This window comes from Pipistrellus kuhlii, unplaced genomic scaffold (assembly GCF_014108245.1).
Source record: "Pipistrellus kuhlii isolate mPipKuh1 unplaced genomic scaffold, mPipKuh1.p scaffold_m20_p_24, whole genome shotgun sequence".
NCBI classification, from domain to species: Eukaryota; Metazoa; Chordata; class Mammalia; order Chiroptera; family Vespertilionidae; genus Pipistrellus; species Pipistrellus kuhlii.
The window spans coordinates 9,843,061-9,865,276 of record NW_023425523.1 but is presented as its reverse complement, the minus strand read 5'-3'; the positions used below and the strand labels follow the sequence as shown (position 1 = coordinate 9,865,276).

At 51.7% G+C, this 22,216-nt stretch overlaps 1 protein-coding gene across 25 annotated transcripts in view; it reads right to left on the bottom strand.

The window, feature by feature from the left end:
- Positions 1 to 10,739: 10,739 nt before the first annotated feature.
- The window catches only part of LOC118727187 (myomegalin), a 136,690-nt gene continuing 125,213 nt past the window's right edge, over positions 10,740 to 22,216 (bottom strand). For 7 of the 25 annotated variants that reach the window (XM_045586976.1, XM_045586979.1, XM_045586980.1 and 4 more), the window contains 11 exons: positions 21,895 to 22,014; positions 20,103 to 20,292; positions 19,495 to 19,619; positions 18,101 to 18,325; positions 16,360 to 16,470; positions 15,616 to 15,833; positions 14,722 to 14,865; positions 13,549 to 13,687; positions 13,222 to 13,268; positions 12,323 to 12,374; positions 10,740 to 11,665 (listed from right to left, as the gene is read on the bottom strand). In XM_045586976.1, coding sequence (XP_045442932.1) covers positions 10,977 to 11,665; positions 12,323 to 12,374; positions 13,222 to 13,268; positions 13,549 to 13,687; positions 14,722 to 14,865; positions 15,616 to 15,833; positions 16,360 to 16,470; positions 18,101 to 18,325; positions 19,495 to 19,619; positions 20,103 to 20,292; positions 21,895 to 22,014 — 2,060 coding nt within the window. In that variant the 3' untranslated portion in view covers positions 10,740 to 10,976. Of the gene's footprint in view, positions 11,722 to 12,322; positions 12,384 to 13,221; positions 13,269 to 13,544; positions 13,688 to 14,721; positions 14,866 to 15,615; positions 15,834 to 16,359; positions 16,471 to 18,100; positions 18,326 to 19,494; positions 19,620 to 20,102; positions 20,293 to 21,894; positions 22,015 to 22,216 lie in introns of all 25 variants that reach the window. The other 18 variants (XM_036452719.2, XM_036452722.2, XM_045586983.1 and 15 more) reach the window with 8 other exon arrangements.

The following is a 22,216-nucleotide window of genomic DNA, read 5'->3' as shown; positions in this document are numbered from 1 at the left end:
GGAGTTGCTCCCTTATATTCTAGCAGAAAGCAAAGACATTTTGTAACTAGGTGTGTGTTTCCCTAGAGTTGAAATTAACATTTCAAGAGTATCTTACTTCTGCCCCGGCAGATTTGTGCACAGTTGAATGTCCTCTGCCCACCAATGCAGAGTCGTGGGGAGCTGAAAGGACCGTGGAAACGATCTAGAACAGCCTCCTTAACACATTGCAGACCAGAAGTTTTATTGGTAGCTTTACCCAGTGGCCAGATGAGTTACAATACATTTTACATAACTGTTAAATGCTCACTTTAAAATTAAATACCCATTGCATTTTGAAGTTAATTATTACATGTTCTTACAAGCTAATATCTTTTTAAAGAATTCATGTGACCCGTCTGCAATGTGTTAAACTGCTAATTGTGCTAATTGTTTATCCTTCTCTTAATAAACTAGTTGTTTCTAACTAAAGTGCAGTCGCGCTGAGACGCCTGGCCGGCTTCTGGGTGATCAGTGCCCTGTATGTATAATGTGTGTCTCCATGCCAGGGAGTTGGGGCTTAGGGAAAGAAATTGACAAATGGCCTTTCATCAGAGCTTCGACCTGTTTGAACTCTGGAGTCACAGAAGTAGATTTTACTCTTCTTTTGGGAATGGGGATTTCTCATTTGCCCTGATTATTGACTGTTGGACTTAAACAGATGCCTTATGCAGCCTGCTTAGGCAGGTGACTAGACAGGAAGATGGAGACCGCTGCAGCGAGCGCTGGCGTCAGGAGGCTGGGATGGGCGTGGATCTGTTTCTAGTGAGAAAATTCTGGTTTCCCCACGGAGCGTGTGCATAAATGTCAGTCATCTGGTCAACTTTGCATTTTTATTCAAATGTTATCTCTTCGAGAAACATACTATCATTTATGTGGCAGTGTCCCTGCTTTAATATGTACCTAAGTTGTGTCATTTACATGTTTCATCTTTAAAAAACCATTCAGAGAGGTTGTATTTATATTCCCAAGGCTGGAAAACATGGGAATTGCCCAGTTTTCTAACTTTCTACTGGAGGAATATGTGTAAGTAGAAAGTTCATAACTACTTACAAATATATGTATATATATTGTGTGTATATATATGGTGAGTAAGAGCTGCATATTGATTTTTATATCAGAATATTTTATAATGTAATATTAATTTATAGACAACTGCCTCTCCCTGCATTTGAAGAGCAGGTTTCCATTTATATGTATTTTGGGGGGGTTAAAAAAATAATGAAACTTGTAAAAATAGTGCCATAAAGTTGCTTTGATAATTCAAGATCATTTGTATTTCTATGTTTATGCTGATTAAATCAGAGAAACATCGATCAGCTGCCTCCTGGGCACACCTGATGGGATTGAACCCAAAACCTCAATATGTGCCTGACCAGGAATTGAACCAGCGACCTTTCGGTGCATGGGTCAACACTCAACAAGCTGAGCCACACAAGCCATGGCCATGTAAATTTTAGAATTAGCTTATAAATACCAAATACCTGCTGAAATTTTGAATTGTATTAGGACTTTTGATCAATTTTGAAAGTATTGACATCTAAACCATATTGAGTCTTCCAATCCACAAGAAGTTTTACCTATTTAGTTCTTTAATTTATCAAAGTAGTATTTTGTGATTTTCATGTACGGATAAGAATGCATTATTAAAATTGGTCAAAATACATAAATTATCAAAAAGCCCTTGAAAAGATGCTTACCTCAGTCCTCAGGGAAACAGGAATACTACAGTGAGTTACATTCCATGCTCATTACCATGGCTAAGATAACCTGAAAGTCCACATATGCTGAGGATGTGAAGCAATTAGAGGTCTCCTCCACTTATGGTATGAACAATGGTACAAGCACTTTGAAAAGCTAAATCACAAACTTACTGGCCCTTCTACTCACAATATGCTCACATAACAATCTGTAATTGAATATCAATAATAGCCAAAACCTGGAAACTACTCAGATGTCTATTAAAAGATAGGTCGGTCTCTCTCTCTCTCTCTCTCTCTCTCTCTATATATATATATATATATATATATATATATATTGCACAACACATCCATATGAAGAAATGCTACTCAGCAATAAGACGGTATGAAGTGTTGATATAGAGTATGGATGAATAATATGTGTGTAGTAAGATGGATGGATTGTAAAATCATGCTATGGAAGAATCCTCTAACTACAGCCCCTAGTAGAAAGGTAACATACCAAAGACACTGTACTTAGGTAACACAGACCAGTTTTGTCAGCGAGGACATCAAAAATGCCCTGGCAGGTTGCTCAGTGGTTAGTCAGCCCGTGGATCCCGATTCCTGGTCAAGAGCATATACCTAGGTTGCAGGTTCCTGGCCCCTGTCCAGGTGTGTGCATAAGGCAACCAATCAATGTGGGTGTCTCTGCCTCCTGTCTCCCACTCTCCCTAAAGCCAGTGGAAAAAATAACCTCAGATGGATTAAAAATCATGCTACATGAGGAAATGCAGACATGAGAGGGTACAATTCCATTTATATAAAGTAACAAATGCAAACCCATCTAGAATGAGCAGGCACTGTGAGGACCCTGAGGTGAGGAAATGGGGTTCGGGGTGGGGGAGGGAACAGGGTGGCAGGCTTTGAGTAGGTTGGGGTATGATGTTCTGTGGGGATCGGGAGGGTGTGGTTGGTGTGAGGGTCAAGGGGTAAAATAAAAGGCAGGTGTGAATAATTATCCTGGTCCCATCAATGTTAAGTCACTGTCCTGCCCCTCACCCCTCTCCCCACTTCAGCTGGAGTCCCACGAAAAGCAGAGGAGCCTTGACATCCTGCAGGGTTTCCCAAAGTGGGGTACGCGTACCCCCAGGGATATGGGAAGAGTTTGGTGGGGGTACGCGTTGCACCAGAGTTTGGTGGGGATATGCACTGCACCGTGCTTAGCTGCGCCTAATTCTACGTTCTCATGAGTACAAGGGTACTCAGTGTTTCAAAAATTATAGAAGGGGTACACATATGTCAAAAGTTTGGGAAACACTGCTAGAGGATAGAACCCGTGCTCTCCTCTCTCTGAGCCACAGGGAGCTACTATTTGGAGGCCTCTGGGGAAGCCGGGCAGAAAGGCTGCACACCCTCACTTCCAAGGTGAAACTGAGACCTTCCTTCGTAGCTGGTTTTCAGATCTAGGCAGTCTGGTTCTGTGCTGCTTCCTCTGAACCGTCCTGGTTTCTGCTGGGCCAGGGTGGTCTGTGGGGGAGCAGGCCCTGCCCCAGGGCCAGGTGTGTGCCTGGCTCCGTGTTTCTCTCAGGCCTCCCCGTGACCTCCCTGTGGGGACAGGGGGCCATCCCGGCTCTGGGCGGCTTTCCCTTTCCCGGCTCAGCTGGGGGCTTATGTCAAGTGAACCTCAGGCCGTCCAGTGGCCTGTGACCTGCTACAAAGGTCAGCCCGCTCGAGAGCTTTGCAAAATTCACATGTTGGGGGGAGGCTCTTTGGTCTCATTAGCTCATGGGACCCCCACCTTCACTCCTATTGACCTGGCTCCTGTCTGAGTAGAAACTTTTATTTTTTTTACACGAAGGCACAGGCGAAAGCTCTAGGCTTCACACACGGAGGGCACAGGCAGGGAGAGGTGTGAGTGCAGAACTGCCAAGTAGCACAAGCCCTGAATGTTTCCTGGTTCTACAAAAGCCAAACTCGCACTTTCACATTTGTAAAGTGCTTTAGCGTTTTAATGATTGTTGACAGCTGTGGTCTGACCTTTTTGTGCTCCCAGCTGCTGGGGAGACTGGCCGTTGTGATTTATATAATGAAACGAGGACACTGAAAATGCGAACGCGTGTTGGAACACTTAAGGCCAGCCTGGAAGGGCCGCACATGTCCTCGCTGACACAGCTGGTTTTGTCCCATCCTTAGGGTGTCCTCGGCGTGTTAAGTGTCCTGTGGGGCTGTGGTTAGAGGACTCCGGTGTAGATGTCAGTTCCCTGGGCTGACCCCCTCCCCCGGATTAGCTTCTAGAAGTCAGCGTGGTGGGAAGCAGCCTTGTTTTCTCACTCCTGATGGGTACCCTGTGCTTTTCACGGATAAAACAACCACATAGTTGTTCTTATAATTCAGCAAACGTTCTGGGACTGCCGGTCATTTATAGTTGATTAGTTGTAGTCTAGCAAAGAACACACAACCTAAAATCTATGAGGCTCAGTGAAAGTCCTGAAAGGGACGTTCATCACATGACAGGTCTACCTCAAGAAACAAGAAAAGTCTCCCAACAATCTAACCCTACACCTAAAAGAACCAGAAACAGAACAAGCCCTGAGAGTCGGAGGAAGGAAATATTAGAGCAGAAATGAATGACATACATTATTGGCAGGTGACATGATACTGTAGATAGAAAGCCCTAAAGAAACCATCAAAAAACTATTAAACTTAATAAATGAATTTGGCAATGTAGCAGGATACAAAATTAACACCCAGAAATCTGTGGCTTTTTTTATACACCAATAATGAACTTAAAGAGAAGTTAAAAAAGCAATCCCATTTACCATTGCAACAAAAAAAATTAAGTTACCTAGGAATAAACTAAGGAGGCGAAAGACTCAGAAAACTACAGGACGTTGAAAAAAAAAAGAGCATTATGCTAAACGAAATAAGTCAGAGAAAGACAAATATCACATGATCTCACTCATTATGGAAAATAATGAACAACATAAACTGATGAACAAAAACAGATCCAGAGACAGAGAAGCATCGATTAGATGCTCAAACCTCAGAGGGAAAGAAGGGGAGGGTGTGTAATGCCCAAGTGTCATAAACCCCAAAGACTACCAGGGAGCCGAATCTGATGCAATTGCAGAAAGCCTGTATTTATTTCGGACTAGTCCGAGCCCAGTCTCACCTACACCAACGAGGGCATGGGCGAGAAAGAGGAAGAACTTAACATATCAATGGGTTTTATAGGGAGGGTGGTGCCGCTACCTTGGCTGACCTGATTGGTTGGGTTAGGCCTAGGGTCCAGTTACCTGGAGCTGGACCCGCCCCACCCTGCCCTCTCACCCCGCCCTGCCCCCTCACCCCGCCCTGCCCTCTCAGGTGGAGGTGAGGGGGAGAGATTAACCAAAGGGCTTGTATGCATGCATATAAGCCCAACCAATGGATGCAGACAGCAGGGGAGTGAGGGCATGAATGGGAGTGGGGGCGGGAGGATAAAAACACAGATAATGCCTTAATCAATAAAGAAAAAAATAAAAGAGATAGAGGAGGACATAAACAAATGGAAAAATATACTGTGTTCATGGATTGGAAGAATCATTAAAATGTTCATACTACCCAAAGCAATATATAGATTCAATGCAATCCCCATTAAAATACCAATGGAATATTTCACAGACCTAGAACTCTCCAAAAATTCATATAGAATAAGCATTACCAATGGACAGTCATTAGAGGGTGAGGTCATTTGCTGGGGGGTGGGAGTGGCCCGAGAGAGGAGGGAAAAAATAATAGTGTAATAGCTATGTAAGGGGGGATACTTGAAATATTAGGGGACCACTCTTTAAAGTATATGATTATCTAACCACTATGTTGTGCACCTGAAGCTAATACAGAATAATATTGAATGTGAACTATAATGGGGGGAGGGGGGAGAGAAGATGGAAAATTGTGTGTTATATGTTTATCATCATAAAAAAAGAATGACAGAGACAAACAAAAACAAAAAATCAATGAAACCAAGAGCTGGTTCTTTTGAAAAAATAAACAAGCTTGATGAACCTTTAGCCAGTCTCCTCAAGAAACAATGAGTGAGGACCCAAATAAATAAAACAGAAACAAAAGCGGTGAAGTAACCACTGACACCACAGAAACACAAAGGACTTTAAGAAAATACTATGAACAACTATATGCCAACAAATTGGACAACGTGGTCAAAAGATCAATTTCTAGAAACATACCATCTTCCCAAATTCAATCAGAAAGAATAAAAAAAAATTAAATAATTTTAAAAAAACCCTGAGAGACCAATAACAACTAATGAAATTGAAGCAGGGATCAAAATTACTCAGCAAACAGAAGTCCTGGACCAGATGGCTTCATAGGAGAGTTTTACTAAACATTCAAAGAACACACACTTCCTCCTCTAACTAACCCAAAACTTCAAGAGGAGGGAAGACTTCCAAGCTCTTTTAACAAAGCCAGAATTATCCTAATTCCAAAACCAGATAAAGACAACACAAAGAAACTTATAGGTCGATATCCATGATGAACATAGGTGCTAAAATCCTCAATGAAATATTAGCAAATCACACCCAGCAACACATCAAAAAGATCAAACACCACAACCAAGTGGGATTCATTCCAGGAATGTTAAGCTAGTACAATATTCGCAAATCAATAAATGTGATACATCGCATAAACAAAATAAAGGGTAAAAATCACACAATCCTATCCATAGATGCAGAAAAAGCATTCAACAAAATCCAGCACCCATTTGTGAGATAAAACTCTCAACAATGTGGGACTAGAGGGGTCATAACTCAACATAACAAATGCCATGGGGACGGGCTAAAGGAGGTCAAAGGGGGAAGAAGGGGAGCGGCATATGTAATACTTTCAACAATAAAGATTCAGAATAAAAACGCCAGGCCATATATGACGAAACCCACGGCCAACATCATACTCAACGGGCAAAAGCTAAGATAATTTCCCCCAAGTTCATGTGACTGGATTCCTGGGTGTGAGGTGGGAGGACCCAGGACAGGACTGGGAGCAGCAGACCAGAACCCAGCAGCCACTTGGGAAGAGCTACAAAGAGCTGAGTGCATTCAGGCTACAAAACAGAGCCTTCTACCTCCCTCCTCCCCATCCCCAAGTGAATGCACCTCTGGACCTGGCAGCTAGCGAATCTCCTGCCCTCCACCACTTCCCACCTACAAGTAAATCACTGCCCGGGCCAGCTAGGAGGAGGATTCGATGAGGGTTCTGTGTGGCCGCCTTGGTTTCTCGCCTGTGATTCTAGGCTCTTACAGCTGTGCTGTTTGTTACCAAGGAGGGACCAGCCCTCAGTCTCTGATCTGAGTAAACCCTAGTTAACCTGCCCGGCTGGGTTCATCCACAGGCCACACCGGGGATTGGCTGGTGCAGTGGTCGGCAAACTCGTCAGTCCACGGAGCCAAATAGCAACAGTACAACGATTGACATTTCTTTGGAGAGCCACATTTTTTAAACTTAAACTTCTTCTAACGCCACTTCTTCAAAATAGACTCGCCCAGGCCATGATATTTTGTGGAAGAGCCATACTCAAGGGGCCAAAGAGCCGCACGTGGCTCTTGAGCTGCAGTTTGCAGACCACTGGGCTGGTGCCATCCCATAAAGTGCCTATTACAGAAGCAGCCAAACAGGTTTGCCCTGGCAGGAGTTAGTCAATCCCAATTCCCATCGAACTCCATTTCTGAACAGTGAAGGTCACCCTTCTTTAAAGTGTAAGGCTTCGGCCTGGCTGCCTTGGCTCAGTGGTTGAGTGTTGACCTATGAACCAGGAGGTCATCCCCCATAGGGGGCTTGATCCCCAGTGAGGCAGGTGCGGGAGGCAGCTAACTGATGATTCTCTCTCCCTCTCCCTTTCCATCTGAAATCAATAAAAACATTTTTTTAAGTAAATAAAATGCAAGGCTTTGGTGTAGATCACATGTGTCAAACACAAGGCCCGCGAGCCAAATCTGTCCCGCCAGGCCTTGCAATGTGGCCCGCACCGCGCTGTCATCACTGCACTCTGCTGCGTTTCCATCACAATGACAGTTTATGACTGTTCAGTAAACCATTCGGCCCGCGATTTAGGCTGGATTTTAGATTTTGGCCCCTTCTCTGATTGAGTTCGACACCCCTAGTGTAGATCAAGCATGTCCAACTCAAAGGATAACAGGGACCGAATAAAGGAGCATGTGGCCCACCAGCTGCGAGTTTGACATGCTTAGGGTAGGTGGCCTGCCCCACATTCCAATGACAAAATGCCTATTTTGGTAGCTGAATTGGATGTGCATTTAATTCAAGACTTGAATTACATTGCAGTGTCTCCTTGTTGCTTTGGGAACAGCGGAATTTGCCCCAAAATAAGGAAAGGCTAAAAGCCATTCTCCCAAATAGAAGCAGAGGGTACCTGGCACAGGTGGCATCCCACATGGGACTCAAAACCAAGACAGTCTTTTTATTATTAGTATTATTATTAGTATTATTATTTATTATTAGTAGTATTATCATTATTATTCAAATATCTGTGGACTCACCACTCCATCTTTGTTGGCTAATCCCTCAGGTCAGTGGTCAGCAAACTGCGGCTTGTGAGCCACATGCAGCTCTTGGGCCCCTTGAGTGTTTAGCAAAGGCCAGCTGAGGAGAACCCTAATTAAGTTACTAATAATGCTCCTACCTATGTAGTTTAAGTTTAAAAAATGTGACTCTCAAAAGAAATGTCAATCGTTGTCCTGTTGATATTTGGCTCTGTTGAGGAATGAGTTTGCCGACCACTGCTTCAGGTAGTAAAGAAGTCATGGCAAAACTGAACTGAACTAGACAGCCTGGTCCACATTTTCCGAATGAACCTTGATTGAGGCCGGGAACACTGGGTTTCTAAGTGGTGGCGTATGTGATCCCATGAAGGTGGCGTAATAGGTGAGCGTGCAACTGGCATAAGTTCAGACCCAGAACTTGGACGCACCCCTTACCCTTCACCCCCCACCCCCACCCCCGGCATTGCATTTAGGACCCAAACAAGGGGGCACTCACCTCTTTCCCATCACTTCCCAGGAGCTCCTCAGTGGCTCTGTTGCCTTCTGCCTGGTGGCTCCGACGTCCCCCAGGGAACTCAGCCACCTACCCAGCCAAAACCGTCCCCCACAACCCCCGCCCCATCCTGGGGGCACAGAAAGGAGAGAAGGTGGGCACAAAGCCCGCTGGGCTGAGGAACATGGCGGCGGGAGGTGTGGCCTCCAGCCCGGTAGCCGCCAGGCACAGCTCAGGAGGGTGAGAGCCTGAGCTTGGGAAGCCTCCCGCAGGGTCCTGGGGGAGTTGGCGCCAACCATCCTCCTCTCACAGAGCATCTCTGTGCCTTTCTCTGCGGGTGTCTGCGTACTCTCCAATAGCTGGATGTTTTCAAAACTATGGACAAGTTTTGTAGCTCACCCCCATGCTGCGTATCCCCCCTGAGGCCTCTGGGCCTTTGGCAGCGTCCATTTCCCAGCCTCCCCTCCATAAGAGACAGGTGTGTCCTCCCCTCCCCAACGAGGGAACAGCGTGCAGGTGGGAGAGCTCGCCTCCTCTCCCCCACCTCCCCCACCAGCATGGCCAGACCCTTCTCCTTCCTCCCCTGCAGCCCAGGGAGCATCTGCCATCGGCTCTCTCACCTGAACCCCCCTTCACACCTGCCACCACCCAGACACTGAGCGCCCTGTCCTTCCTCACCCCTCCTCTGTGACCGGCTTCCATGTGGAAAACCACCCCTCCACACCCTCACCCCCCACAGCAGGGAGCACTCACATCCCTGCCCCCTCACGTGCAACTCTTTCCTCACCCACCCGAAGGCCCACCTTCACCACCGTGCCCGGGCCTTGCCATAGGACAGTTAGCGACCTACCCCCAAGATACGATGCTTAACACCTCACTCTCCCGTCCGCTCCTTTCCTTTTCCCAGAACGCTTCCCTAGGATGCCTATTCCCAACTTCCCAAACCCGTCACCGCAAACCCACCAACTTCGTGTTTTTCTTACCCGCCCTCCCCTCCTGCCCTCAGTTTTGTCCTTTTGTGATTGGCTTCCTTCACTGAGCAGGTCTTCACGGTCCTTCCACGGAGCAGTATGTGTCAGAGATGTATTCCTTTTTTTAAAAGGCTGAATGAGCCTGGCCGGTGTGGCCAAGTGGTTGAGTGTCGACCCATGAGTCAGGAGGTCACAGTTCGATTCCTGTGACAGTGGTTTGGTTATTTGGGGGGTGGGGGCGCAGTAGGCATCCGAAGGGTGTGATCTTTCTTAATTCCTTTCTTCCACTAGCTTTGGGTTTCCTTATTTCTTGTGAATATGATTCATTTTTAAATCCTGCTTCGTGTCATCCCTAACTGCATTCCCCGCCTCCAAATACCTCAGCACTTCAGGCAGCACGTGTCCCACTTGTGTTATGGTCAGCTGAGCAGGGTTTTTCTTGCTCTCCTGGTCTGTAAGCCCAACAAGGCAGGAATTTACGTCTGATTCCCTTTTGTAGCCCTGTTGATCAATACCGTGTTTCTCCAAAAATAAGACATCCTCCAAAAATAAGATCTAGCGCGTGGAAAGATAAGACATCCCCTGAAAATAAGACCTAGCGCAACTTTGGGAGAAAAAATTAATATAAGACACTGTCTTATTTTCGGGGAAACAGGGTACATTGAGCCTCAGATCAAGAATTGAGCCACTTGCTGCCTCCTGTATGTGAGGTATTGTGCCAAGTGCCTTCCATCCAGTCTCTACTCATTCCACAGCACCCCCATTCCACAGGTGAGAAAACTTAGGCTCACAGAGAAGATACCCTGCCGAACTTCAAGGCTCCTCAGTAACAGAAACAGGATGCAAACCAGGCCTGTGTGGCCATACAGACCATGCTTCCCTAATGAACTCTCTCCCTCTTGCTCATTCATGTCTTCAGTCAATACCGATTCATGATCCATTACACGTGTCAGGAACTGCTGGCACGTCCTGCTCTGACACACGCAGCCCAAACACCGAGGCAGACACGGAGACAGCGGGCGAAGAAAACCTTTTATTGCTTTACGCACGGTTTGCTCTACTAGCCCCAGGAAAAAGGTTTCATTTCCTCCCACAGATCCCGTCCACCAGCCATGCCGGCCTCCAATCCATGGCTACGGCAACATATATAAATACATATCATACAGCTATTCACACATACACACGCTCCAGAGCACCGGGCGGGCTTTAGCACAGCGGTCTCTCACACGCCACCCACGGAGGCCACGGGTTTGCGTTACACAGTCGGTCCGTGGCGTGGCCTGGCCATCAGCCCCCCACCCCGGAGGGACACACGGCGATAGCGGGACAGCTTGTCCGGCGCGGGGCCGGCACACTTTGGAGATCGGGGGGAAGAGAGGAGGGTGCTGGCTGAGCAGGAGATGGTGTCCGGGAGTGGCCCTTCCGCCACGCTGCCGCCGAGGGGGCGGGCGCCCGGTGGCCTGGGACCTGCTGCGCTGGCCCGAAGGCGCGGCTCTGAATGGTGCTGCCGAGCCACTCTGCTCCGCGTGTGCTTCTGGTCTGCGATGGAGCTCCAGGCGGGACCACATGCCACCGTGGGAAGCAGGTCCCGCTCCCCTGAGCTGACGGAGGTTCCTCCTGGGGGGGACGTGCGGCTGCGGGTCCCGGGTCCCCGGGGCTTTCCCCAGCAGCGCCCAGGGCGTCTACAAGCTACGCGGTTTCGCTTAGTGATAAGCATGTTGTGCTCAGTGCCGGGCAGGGGCCTGGGCTGGTGTCTGTAAATGCAGGGGAGGCTCCCGCCTCCCACCCTACCCCACCGGCCGCCTCTGACTCCTTCTTGACCCCTGCAGGAGGGAGGAGCAGGGCCCGGGTGCCTCAGCAGAGTGGCAGCTGCACGAAAGGGGGGCAGGCCCATCCCTCCTGCTGCTTTAGGGACCGCTGGTGGCCGCGCTTCCTGCATGGCTCCTGGAAGGCAAGGGTCACAAGGCTGGAGCGCGCGGCAGGGCCCTTAGCGATTTCACCTGCGGACAGAACCACACCCGAGTGAGTGAGGACTGCGGTCCGGCTCCTGGGGGACGCCGAGGCTGACCGGGAGGGAGCTGAGTGGTGGCAGAAGCAGGCACAGCCAGGGCCTGCGAAGAGGAGGAGCTGAGGGGCTGCCCCGGGAGCGAGGGGTGCCGCCAGGTTAGTGGAAAGGTTCCCGCCTCCTCGCGTGGCCGTATCCCTGCTCAAAGCCGCCGTGCACCAGCGGCCGGAGCCCACCACCCCCTCGGGCCAGCTCGCTCTCAATCCGCTTTGCAGCAAACGACGGCTCTGCGCTCTCCCGGGAAGAGATGCTCCGTGTGGCACATGCGCACACAGACGTGGTGTGCTGGGGGAAGGAGGGGATGCCGTGAGAGCCCCCCGTGACGTCCCAACTACTTAACGAGGAGAAAAAGGGGCCAGGCCAGCAGGGACCTCAGAGACCATTCGGGTCTAGGGCCACTCTTACAGCCGAGGGGCAGCCAAAGCCACACGCCGGTTAGTGACAAGCCCGGGACGAGAACCAGGCCCAGGCCCCTAGCGAGGCAGAGAGAAACTTCCAAGCTGGGGAGCCAGCGGGAGCTGAAGCCAGTGGGTTACCTTTGCTGGGGCAGGAATAAGGCTTTACAGAGGCAATCTTGGAAGTGTTCTTCTAAAAAGGCTCAGGAAGGAAAGGAATCATCGAGAGAAAGACAAGAGGGAATTAGCAAAAAAAAAAAAAAGGGTGTGCATGTACATGTATGTGTGTGTGTGTGTGTGTGTGTGTGTGTGTGTGTGTGCGCGTGCAGAGTTTAACTCACTTTCTCACTGGGGGAACCCACGTTCTCCCCGGTTACCATTCAGGAACATGCTCACATGCTTATGGCAAAGCAGTTCAAGTCCAGGCTGAAAGATTCGGTTTCTGATTGTTGAGCCATTTCTAACACCTCCAGTTTTTCTGCAAAGTACTTGCTAGGGAGTGAGTTAGTGCTTTCAGCAACTGTAGAGAATGTCTGCCGTGTACATACAGCTTTCCCTCCACGGCTCAGCCTTTATCTACCTAATTCTCTTAGGTCAGTGAGACCCAGTGTGTCTTGTTGCTTAAAAGAAAAAGACACAGCAAAATCAAATTGCTGTTTTTGGCCCAACAGTGTGCAGTGAATCCGATTTATTAGGTGGCACCTTGCTTTTGTATTTTCCTAAAGAAGCACAGAAAAGTCCAGCACACACACCGGCCTCAGGAGCCCTTTCCTGGGGCAGAGGCCCCGGACTCCAGCATCAATGGAGCTGCATTTCTCCGGGGCCCTGACGTGGCAGAAAAGGAGAGGGAGGTGGAGTAGAGAGAGAAGATGGAGTCCCTGGTGGAGGATGGAGCCCCTGGCAGAACAAGAGGGAAGAGACTAGAGGATGCCCGCTGACGACCTGCACTCCTCCGTGGGCCAGAAGGAGCAGGCGGAGGGTCACCCACAGACTTTGGCCACAGGTACGGGTGGCTCGGACTAGGGCGGTGGCTTCCTTACCTCCAGATTAGTCCTTGCCTTCTTCAAAACATCGTGCGTCCTGGTCACTGAGAAACAAAGAGCCCGACAAGGCGGAGATTACCAGCAAGCGGGGCCCAGGCTGCCCTGGGTGTATGTGTGTGTTCTGCAGTGTGTCTTCCAGGCCCTCAGCCCGGGCCTCCCGCTGCCCCCAAGCCCACTTCGCTCTGCAGTCACGCTGACTCAGGGAATGGGAGGCTGGGCATCACCTCAGTCTCCCCTCCGCTGCCCACCCGCAGCACAGTGGGGCATCTGCACACCCCACCCCCACCCCTGCCAGGCCCTCTCCCCTCCGGCTCAGGCACCCACGCTGACTGAAGATGAACTGCTCCAGGCTCTCCTTCTGCCGGCTGGCGGTCCTCAGGCGCTCGGCCGTGCTCTGGAGGAGGCTCTCCTGCCTGGACAGCTTGGCTCTCAGCTCCAGAAGCTCCCTCGTCGTGGCCTCTCCCTGGGGAAGGAGGAACAGCGGGCTGTCCTCGGTCAGAGGCCTACACACCCCATGCTTGTGGCTCTTACAACCCAAAGCAGGATTCCTTGATCTTCCCAACGATTTCTGGAGTGGATTCCATGGAAGTTTCAAAACCCTGCAATGCTGACAGCTCAGGATGAGCCAGCAGGCGGGACACTGAGACCTGGGGCCAGCAGCCTGCAGGCCTACATCCGGCTACTGAGCTCCGGCTGCTGAGAGGACCTGCCCCCGGGACAATACGTTAACTCCCGGCTGTGACCAGAGCTCAACCTTAGGGCTGACGTCCTCCATCACTGGGCACCGCACTGAGCCTGGTAATCAGGAATGTTGTGCCTTGGGAGGAAGGGCTGGCCAAAGACTGCCTGCACTTTTGTAAATATTTGTATCAACCACCAGATGGCAAGACACCCCCCCCACACACACACACACACACTTGGAATTAGCATCGGTGGGTCCCCTCGGTGTGGGCAGCTAGGATCTGGAGCTAGAAGCCCTGGAGGGGATTCTGAACCTGCCTGTCCACGTGCCGCCACCCGCCACCCGGGGAGCAGGCTGAGGTCTGAGAACAAGGGGTGGCTGACGCTCCAGGCCTGGCCTAGAGATGCAGACTGAAGTGCCCTCGTGGGCTCCAGCGGGTGGCCCTCTCACGGGGACATTCTGGGACCCTGCCTGACTCTGTGCGTGGTGGGGGTGGGGTGGGGGGCATTGATGTAACCTATCCCTGAACTTCCCAGCCCCACTTCAGAACGTTAAAGAAACGGAGCAGTTACGGCTACCAGGGTTCTCCTGTCTCTCCCTTCTCTGACCCTTTCCTTCCCCTTTGATTTCTGTCCTGTGGGCTGGGGCGGGAGGAGAAGGGATGTGGTCAGAATGGCACTGACAGCAGAACCCACAGACGAGAGGTCTCCCCAGGTCCCATCTATCTGATTCGCTCCTGATCTTCAGGCTCTGCGGGGCTGGGGGCGCAGCATGGTGACTGGGGGTGGAACCAGCAAATGGTGCTGGTCTCTTACCGCTTTGCCAGGCAGCACAGGGCCATGGGAGCTGGGCAAGGCTGCCCGCCAGAACATGGTCAGGAGGGAGGCCGACTCATCCAGCACGTGGCCCAGGGCATTGGCGCTGCTGCGAAGCTCACGGACACCTCCACTGCCCAGCACCTGGGAGCGAGGGAGGGAGGGAGCACGGGCGTCACTGGGCTGACAGATCACTTCCCCTGAGCACGCTGTCAGCCATCTCACGCTTCCAGCTTCCTCTGTGCGTGAGGCAGACGCAGGCCTGGAAGCCCAGCGCCCCTGGCCTCAGCCGTGACCTCCCACCTGCAAGGGCTCAGGGATTCCAGCTTCCCCCACATTCTTTTTACTTCTAGTCCTGCTCCAAGCACTTGAGCCTAAAGTCCCGAAGGGGAGCAAACTATACCATGAGGGCATACCGATTAATTGGAATTAAAGTTACTTGAGGAAGAGCAGGTGCAAGAAAGACACTCTGACCCTGCTTTGTCCCCCTGAAAACAGGAAGTAAATCTCCTGTGTGTTGATGGCAGGAGAGGGTGGAGGTGGAAAAAAAGCAGCAATCAATGAATGCATGAGTAAGTGGGAGGAGCTAAAATTGGAAAAGAAAAAAAAAGGGCCCTGGCCAGTGTGGCTCACTTGATTGGGTGTCGTTCCGGGTACCTGAGAGGTGCTGGTTCAGTTCCAGGTCCGGGCACCTGCAGGGGTTGCAGGCTCCTTCCCCGGTGTGGGGCATGCAGGAGGTAGCCAATTGAGGTCTCACTCTCACATCGATGTTTCGCTTACACTCTCTCTCCCCCTTCCCTCCCCTTCCTCTCTCTCTAAAAACCAATTTAAAATAAAAACCAGAAGGAAGAGCCCAGGGCAGGGGCACCTAGGCACCGTGGGGTGACTCCCTACCTCGGAGCCCCGAGCCTCGAGGTCAGGGCAGCTGCAGGCGGATCTCACGGCGGCCGCAATCTTGCTGGCCAGCAGCCTGCCCTCCCCGATCTGCTGCCTCAGGGCGCTGTAGTCGTCGATGTGGCCGACCACGTGGCAGCCGTGCTTACTGGCGAAGCAGCCGTCAGCAGCGTCGCCCTCCAGCTTGGGAGGGCTCTTCGCTCCATCAGAACCCAGATCTGGAAAACAAAGGCACAGCAAACCCCACTGCTCATGCCAACCCGAAAGACACATCAAGTACGGTAAGGGCCGGGGCCAGGGAGGACAGTCGTGGAAAAGCCCAGGGTGTGGTGTCCGGATGGTCTGGGTTCTATGTTCTGTCATCTTTCTCACATCATCTCACAGTGATGGAATTGCAGGAGGCAAATTCTGTGCTTAGTGCACAAGAAATATTGGGAACCAATGTTTTTTCACTGAAACATCAAAACGTCTGGGGTGAGAAGACAGGGCAGGAGAGGAGGCTGGATTCTGAGAGCTCTTTCTGGAAGGGAGCGACTGCATGCGATGAAGCACCAGCTGAGCTAAAGGACACCCACAGGAGCGAGTGTCATGGCAGGAAAGGCGGCCAATGAGGGCGGCCAACAGCCTCGGGGCAGGCAGAGAGCATGCCCTAAATTCAGACGACGTGGGTACAGAAAACCGAGGGTTACTTGCAGTGACGGCTCTCCATCACCAGCCCCGGTGCCCTCCGGTTGCCATAGTTACCATTTGTCCTACTGAGGAGGGCGGCATCTGGAGCAGGAGCCGTGAAAGAGCCCGGGAAGACCAGAGCTGGGTTCACGCCGACGTCCCGCACGGGAGGCGAAGCACCTGCATCTGGGGGTGAAGACAGGGCGGTTCTCAGGGACCTGGGACAGGCTGCTCGCCACACACAGGCACACCCTCCCCCCTGGGCCCCCCTCACCCCCACGGCCACAGCACTAGCCAGAGCCACCGACCGCAACGTGTGGAGCAGGTTGTTCCTGGAATTGAAGGGGGGAGGAAGCAAAGTCTAATGCAAAGATGATCAGATATATATTTTTCTAGCCCCCGTTTTGAACACGAATTTGCATGTAGTGTCTAACACTATGCTTTATAACGAAGTATAACTCTACATAAGTATAGGTAACATATATGTTAAACATACTGAATCAGGGAATGAAGGGACGTATGGGCGACTAAACCCAGAATTCTTTTTAAATATATGTTTATTGATTTCAGAAAGGAAGAGAGGGAGAGAGAGAGAGAAACATCAATGATGAGAGAGAATCATTGATCAGCTGCCTCCTGCATGCCCCCACCTGGGGATGTAGACTGCAACCTGGGTATGTGCCCTTTACCAGAATCAAACCCAGGACCCTTCAGTCCACAAGCCGATGCTCAATCCACTGAGCCAGACCAGCTAGGGCTAAACCCAGCATTCTAGTCTCCCTTCTGACGAGGCATTAGGCTGGGAAATGCAGCAGCGCGGGAAGAACAGGAGGCAGGAGCCTTGGCGGGCCAGGCGGGCCTGGTGGGAGACCAGGCTTACAGTGGAGGAAGTGGCAAGTGTCCTGAACACAGAGACCATCTGCTAGGCCAGCGTGGCTCGGAGCCTGCTCCCTGTCAGGCCTCTGTGGTGGGACGGGACGCGGGCAGTGACTGAGGTCCCCTCATGCCAGGGGAAGGGAAGCCAGGCTAAAGAGCCTGGATGGCCAGCAGCACCGAGAGGAGCTTAGGGCGGCGGGAGGAACGCAGCCTGGAAATCGGGTGAGATCTGAGCCATGTATGCCTTAGCAGGTCAGTTAACGTGTCCATGTTTTCTCCTATGAAAACTGTAAAGCCTGCCCGGCAGCAGATGAAATTATTTGAAAGCTTGTGGGGAGTTTATTTATTTATTTATTTATAATATATTTTATTGATTTTTTACAGAGAGGAAGAGAGAGGGATAGAGACTTAGAAACATCGATGAGAGAGAAACATCGATCAGCTGCTGCTTACACATCTCCTACTGGGGATGTGCCCGCAACCAAGGTACAGGCCAACACTCTATCCACTAAGCCAAACTGGTTTCGGCTTGTGGGGAGTTTTAAAACACTCTACAAATATAAATACGGGAGTCGTTAAGGCGCACCGCTGTCAATCACTGCGCGATTCTTCCTGTGCTAAGCACTTGTAAATTATTTCATTTAACACTCCAAATAACTACACAGACTCGATATTGTTCTCTGCATCTTCAAAAATGAGGGAAGCCAGGCCTCAGTGCCTGAGGAGCTCAGACACCTGGCCCTGGGAAACATGGCAGGTGGCACGTGGAGTCGGAGCCTGAAGCCCGGGCCCTGCTCAGGCACTGAATTCACCGGAGCATCTGCGATGTCACCCCAACCTTCACCAAGGAGCTCGGAGGAGGAAAGACTGCCCCTCCCACCACAGACGCCTGGCGGCCAGGCAGCTGGCGGAGGGCATCCAGATGCCCTCGCCTTCCTACCTGGGAGCAGCGGCTGCTTGTCTGCAGGGCCAGTGCTGTGGCTGCCGGAGGGGCCGGGGCTGGCGCTGCGGGCACCGCGGTCCAGCTGCTGCTCCAGCTGCAGTCGCAGGCTGTTGTTCACCTGAATGCTCTGCTCCAGCTGCCCCCTCAGGGCCCGGATCTCTGCCACCAGGTGGCTCAGGTCGCTGCTCAAAGGGACCGGGTGGCAGGCATCCCAGGTGTGAGCTGAAAGCAGAGGAGGAGCGTTAGTAGGTCTGACCCGAGTATTTCTCAGCGTTTGTCGGACGCTCCTTTCTCCGGGACGCACGGCCATCTCAGAGTCCCAGGCAGCGGGTCTGGGATGGGAATGCCACTTTTCCCGTGTGGAGACTGGACTTTTTCTGAAATTACCCACCGGCACCTAGAGGGCATTTGATTGGCAGCGGAGGTCAAGCCTAGCATTTCAACTCCCAGCTTAAAAACTGTTAAGTTTCTTCAACCAGCTTGAGATTTCTAGTCCCTCAGCCTCATGGCCTGTGTCTTCACGGTGTCCTTAGCTTGTCAATGTCCCTCTTACAAGACGGTACTCACAGCCTGGTACTCACAGCCTGGCAGTATTTCAGACCTGGTCTCCCCACAGGGACACCACGCTCGCACCACGGTTCTGTCTGTCGGGCTGAGGGGGCTCCTCTATCGACCGTGGCCTACAACGTCCTTGTGGAAATGCGTTTCCACCTCACGCCCTCCTCCGAGAGCCCATGGCCAGCTCCAGACCCAGGCTTCCACATCCTGTATTTCTACCACTATTTTTTACTTATTTTTAAAAATTAAATGTATTGGGTGCCACTTAATCAAGCTAGGGACTTCTAAAAATTATTATTTCAGCAGGTGACAAACGTCTTCTTTGAGAGTTTAAAATGTAAATCCAGCCTAGGAATGTAGGTCCTATTAGTGGTATTTCCATAAAAACCATTCCTGTATCTTTTTCTTTTCTCGCTGGGAAGGGGTCGGAGCGGGAGCAGGCGGCCTGATGCACAGGCTGCGTGGTGGTCGGGATGTATTGTTCACACCAGCCAAGACCTTTCCAAATATGAGTTCTGTGCACGTAAACAGCATCCTTGTATATGTGGACCTTGAGGAACTAACTGGCGTCTGGCCTAGATGGTGGGTGAGGTCTGACGTTGTGGCCTCTCTTTAAGGATGTCTAGGCTCGACCTCACTGTTGTCGCCAACCTCCGGGCTGTGCGTAGGAGAGCTCCCCTGTTTGGACGGGGAGCCCCAGGCCTGGCTGGTGGTTTTCTGAGTCGGACCGTAGCTTTCCAGGACCTGTACCCTCCAAGGTGACGAAGACCCCACCGGGATCCTAAGCAGGGGCGGGGAGCTCGCGGCCAGGGGGGCGGGAGGGGAACGCATACCTTTCGGCCCCTTCTTGGAGCTGCTGTGAAGTGCCTCGTAGATCTGCAGCTCCGACTGGAGGGTCTGGAAGAGCTGCTGCTTCTCCTGGCACTGCTGCTGCAGGAGGGCCAGCTTGTGCTGCAGCCTGCCGGGAGGGGGAGGAGGAGGGGGAGGGTGCTGAGCCTGCAGGGCACTCGGCCACCCCAGGGTCAGACACTGCAAGCCAACCTTCAAACCAGAGAGGCTTAGTCCGAGCTGCCTACTCGGGGTCACAAAGCCCCTGGCTTTGATGTTACAGGTGTGGGGACAGAGGCTGGAGGGGAAGGGACTGCTGGGAGTGGTGCTATTAGCTACAGTGGCTGGGACACACCAGCACAGCGTTCCTGCTGCCCCGGATGCTCTTCTCACGCTGCCAGGCAGTTAGCGTCTAGGCTGGGGGCGAGCACCACGGCTGGTGCCGGGGTTCTGCCTTCCCAGAGAAGTCCCTCCCTCTGTGCATGTCACCCATGAATCAGGAATCGCAAGGGGGAAGCAGGGCTCCAAAAGGGGCCATTAACTGTCTTGCCAAGATCCCTTCTTCTGCACCTGAAACTGGGGCCTCCTCGCTTATCCGTGGGCGCCCCCTGACCTGGAGTCCTTCTCCTGGAGGGAGAGTCGCTCCTCCTGGAAATGCAAGATCTCCTGCTGCTTCTCTTTCAAGTCTTCCAGAAGCTGCTGCCGGTCCACCTTCTGGTGTTCCAGCTCCGCTTCCAGCTCTTGTAGCCGGGACCTTGAGGTCAGCAGCGCCTCCCGCAGGCACTCCGCCTCCTGGGAGTGCTCTGGTGAGCAGAACACAGGAGCGTTTAGACTGGGGGCAGAGGTCAGCAGGAAGGTGAGCCCAAGCACATCATCCCGACAGACAGAGCTAAGGCAAAAGGAAGGTGGGTGCATGCTGCAGCCGGCCTGTGTGTTTGTGTGTGTGTGTGTGTGTGTGTGTGTGTGTGTGTGTGTGGTCAGCTCACTGTCCACACACACCAGGGAATGGGGCCTCGTCCTTGCAACGCCCTTGGTCCTCTGCTGAATGAGGCCTACTTGCAATTAGAGAAAACACTCTGGTTGCTAACGCTTACTGTTTTCTAAATGCTCACAACCCTCTGCGCAATAGTCCATTCATCTCCTGCCTACAGTTTTTCATATATATATTACTGTCATCATTTTGAAAATAGGGACATCTGCTCTGGGCTGGTGGCATCTCTGTGCGCTTCATCCTTAAAGATTCTGGAGACTCTGAGAACAAGACTGGTGCTGTCAGTCCTCCGGGGAGAATTCACCTGGGCCTGGCAAACTGTGCTCGTGTAACTCTTCCACCTTCTCCCCGGAGCTCTGTTCTCGTCTTGCCAGGCACACAATGGTGGCCCAGTAACCGTGCCTTCTCTCTGTGTGTTAACCTTGATCTTCCCCAAGCAGTGACCTTTCCTCTCCTATCTCCTTTCTCTGCGGTGGCTAATTTGGAAAAATCTGTTGATATCTTTTTTCTTTTCCAGAAGCATTCATTCATTCTCAGCTTATCCTTTTGGACACTATTCTTAGTCTTCTATGACTATTTAGTAAATATTAGTAAACACAAATAATTTGTTATTAACGATATAGTGATTTGAGCAAGTCAGGTAACACTAAGGTCAGCTGCACCTCAGGCCGTATCGAAAATTATGCCCACCCATGAATGCCACCGATGGATGCCCACTTGTGGATGCCTGCCTATGGGTTCCCGCCTGTGGATGCCCACCCATGGATGACACCTATGGATGACACCTATGGATGCCCACCCATGTATGACTGCCTGTGGATGCCCACCTGTGGATGCCACCTGTGGATTCCATCTGGAGATTCACACCCATGGATGACCACCTATGGATGCCCAAGTGTGGATGGCTGCCTGTGGATGCCCACTGTGTAGACTGAGAAAGCTCTGGAAACACTTTACAGGCACCTCCAGACACAGTCATGAGGACTCCTGACCAGAGAGGAGCCTAACTGAGGAGTGAGGGGACGTGGTGAGGGGACATGGGGATGGCAGCCCAGTACCGGGAGGGACACACAGAGCTGCAGTGCAGTCAGGAGAAATGTGAGAGGGTTCATAGGCCACTCAGGTTCCTTCCTTTTCTGTCCAAATCAGCTGTGAGTTGGGGGAGGGGGGTGTAGGACAGATACCTAAGTGATATCTGCTTTGATAGCCAGTGACTATATCAGCAGAAGGGTTTGCACGCAGGAGTAGTTCCCAAGGGCTATGTGTCCCTGGGGCCCCAGAGTCTGAGGGCCTGTAGGTGGCACCTCTCAGGAGCAGCCCTTTCCACCTGCTCTCTCTGCTTCTCCTGTTGGCGATGGGTGTGGCCAGGGAAGACAGGTGCCCGCGGTGACCAGTGTGTGGCTCTGGCACCCACCTCGCGACAGGTGACTCAGCTGAGCCTGGAGGCTGCGGTTCTCCTCCCGAAGGGCCCTGTTCTCGCTGTGCAGCTGAGCCGTGGGCTCCAGACCCTGACTGTAGGCGTTAGACGTGGATCCTGCCCCGGGAGAGAGAGCAGACGAGTTATGCATGTGGGTGGCAGATGCTTTCAAAGCTGCCCCTTCTGTATCTCCAAAGACACTGTCCCACCCACAGAAAACCCCGAGGACTCAGGCCTGGGGGCCGAGGCCTGGTTTCCCGTCGTCCTCTCAGGGTTCTCGGCTGCACTGTCACCTGCCCTGGCTGCTGTGGCCAGGGAG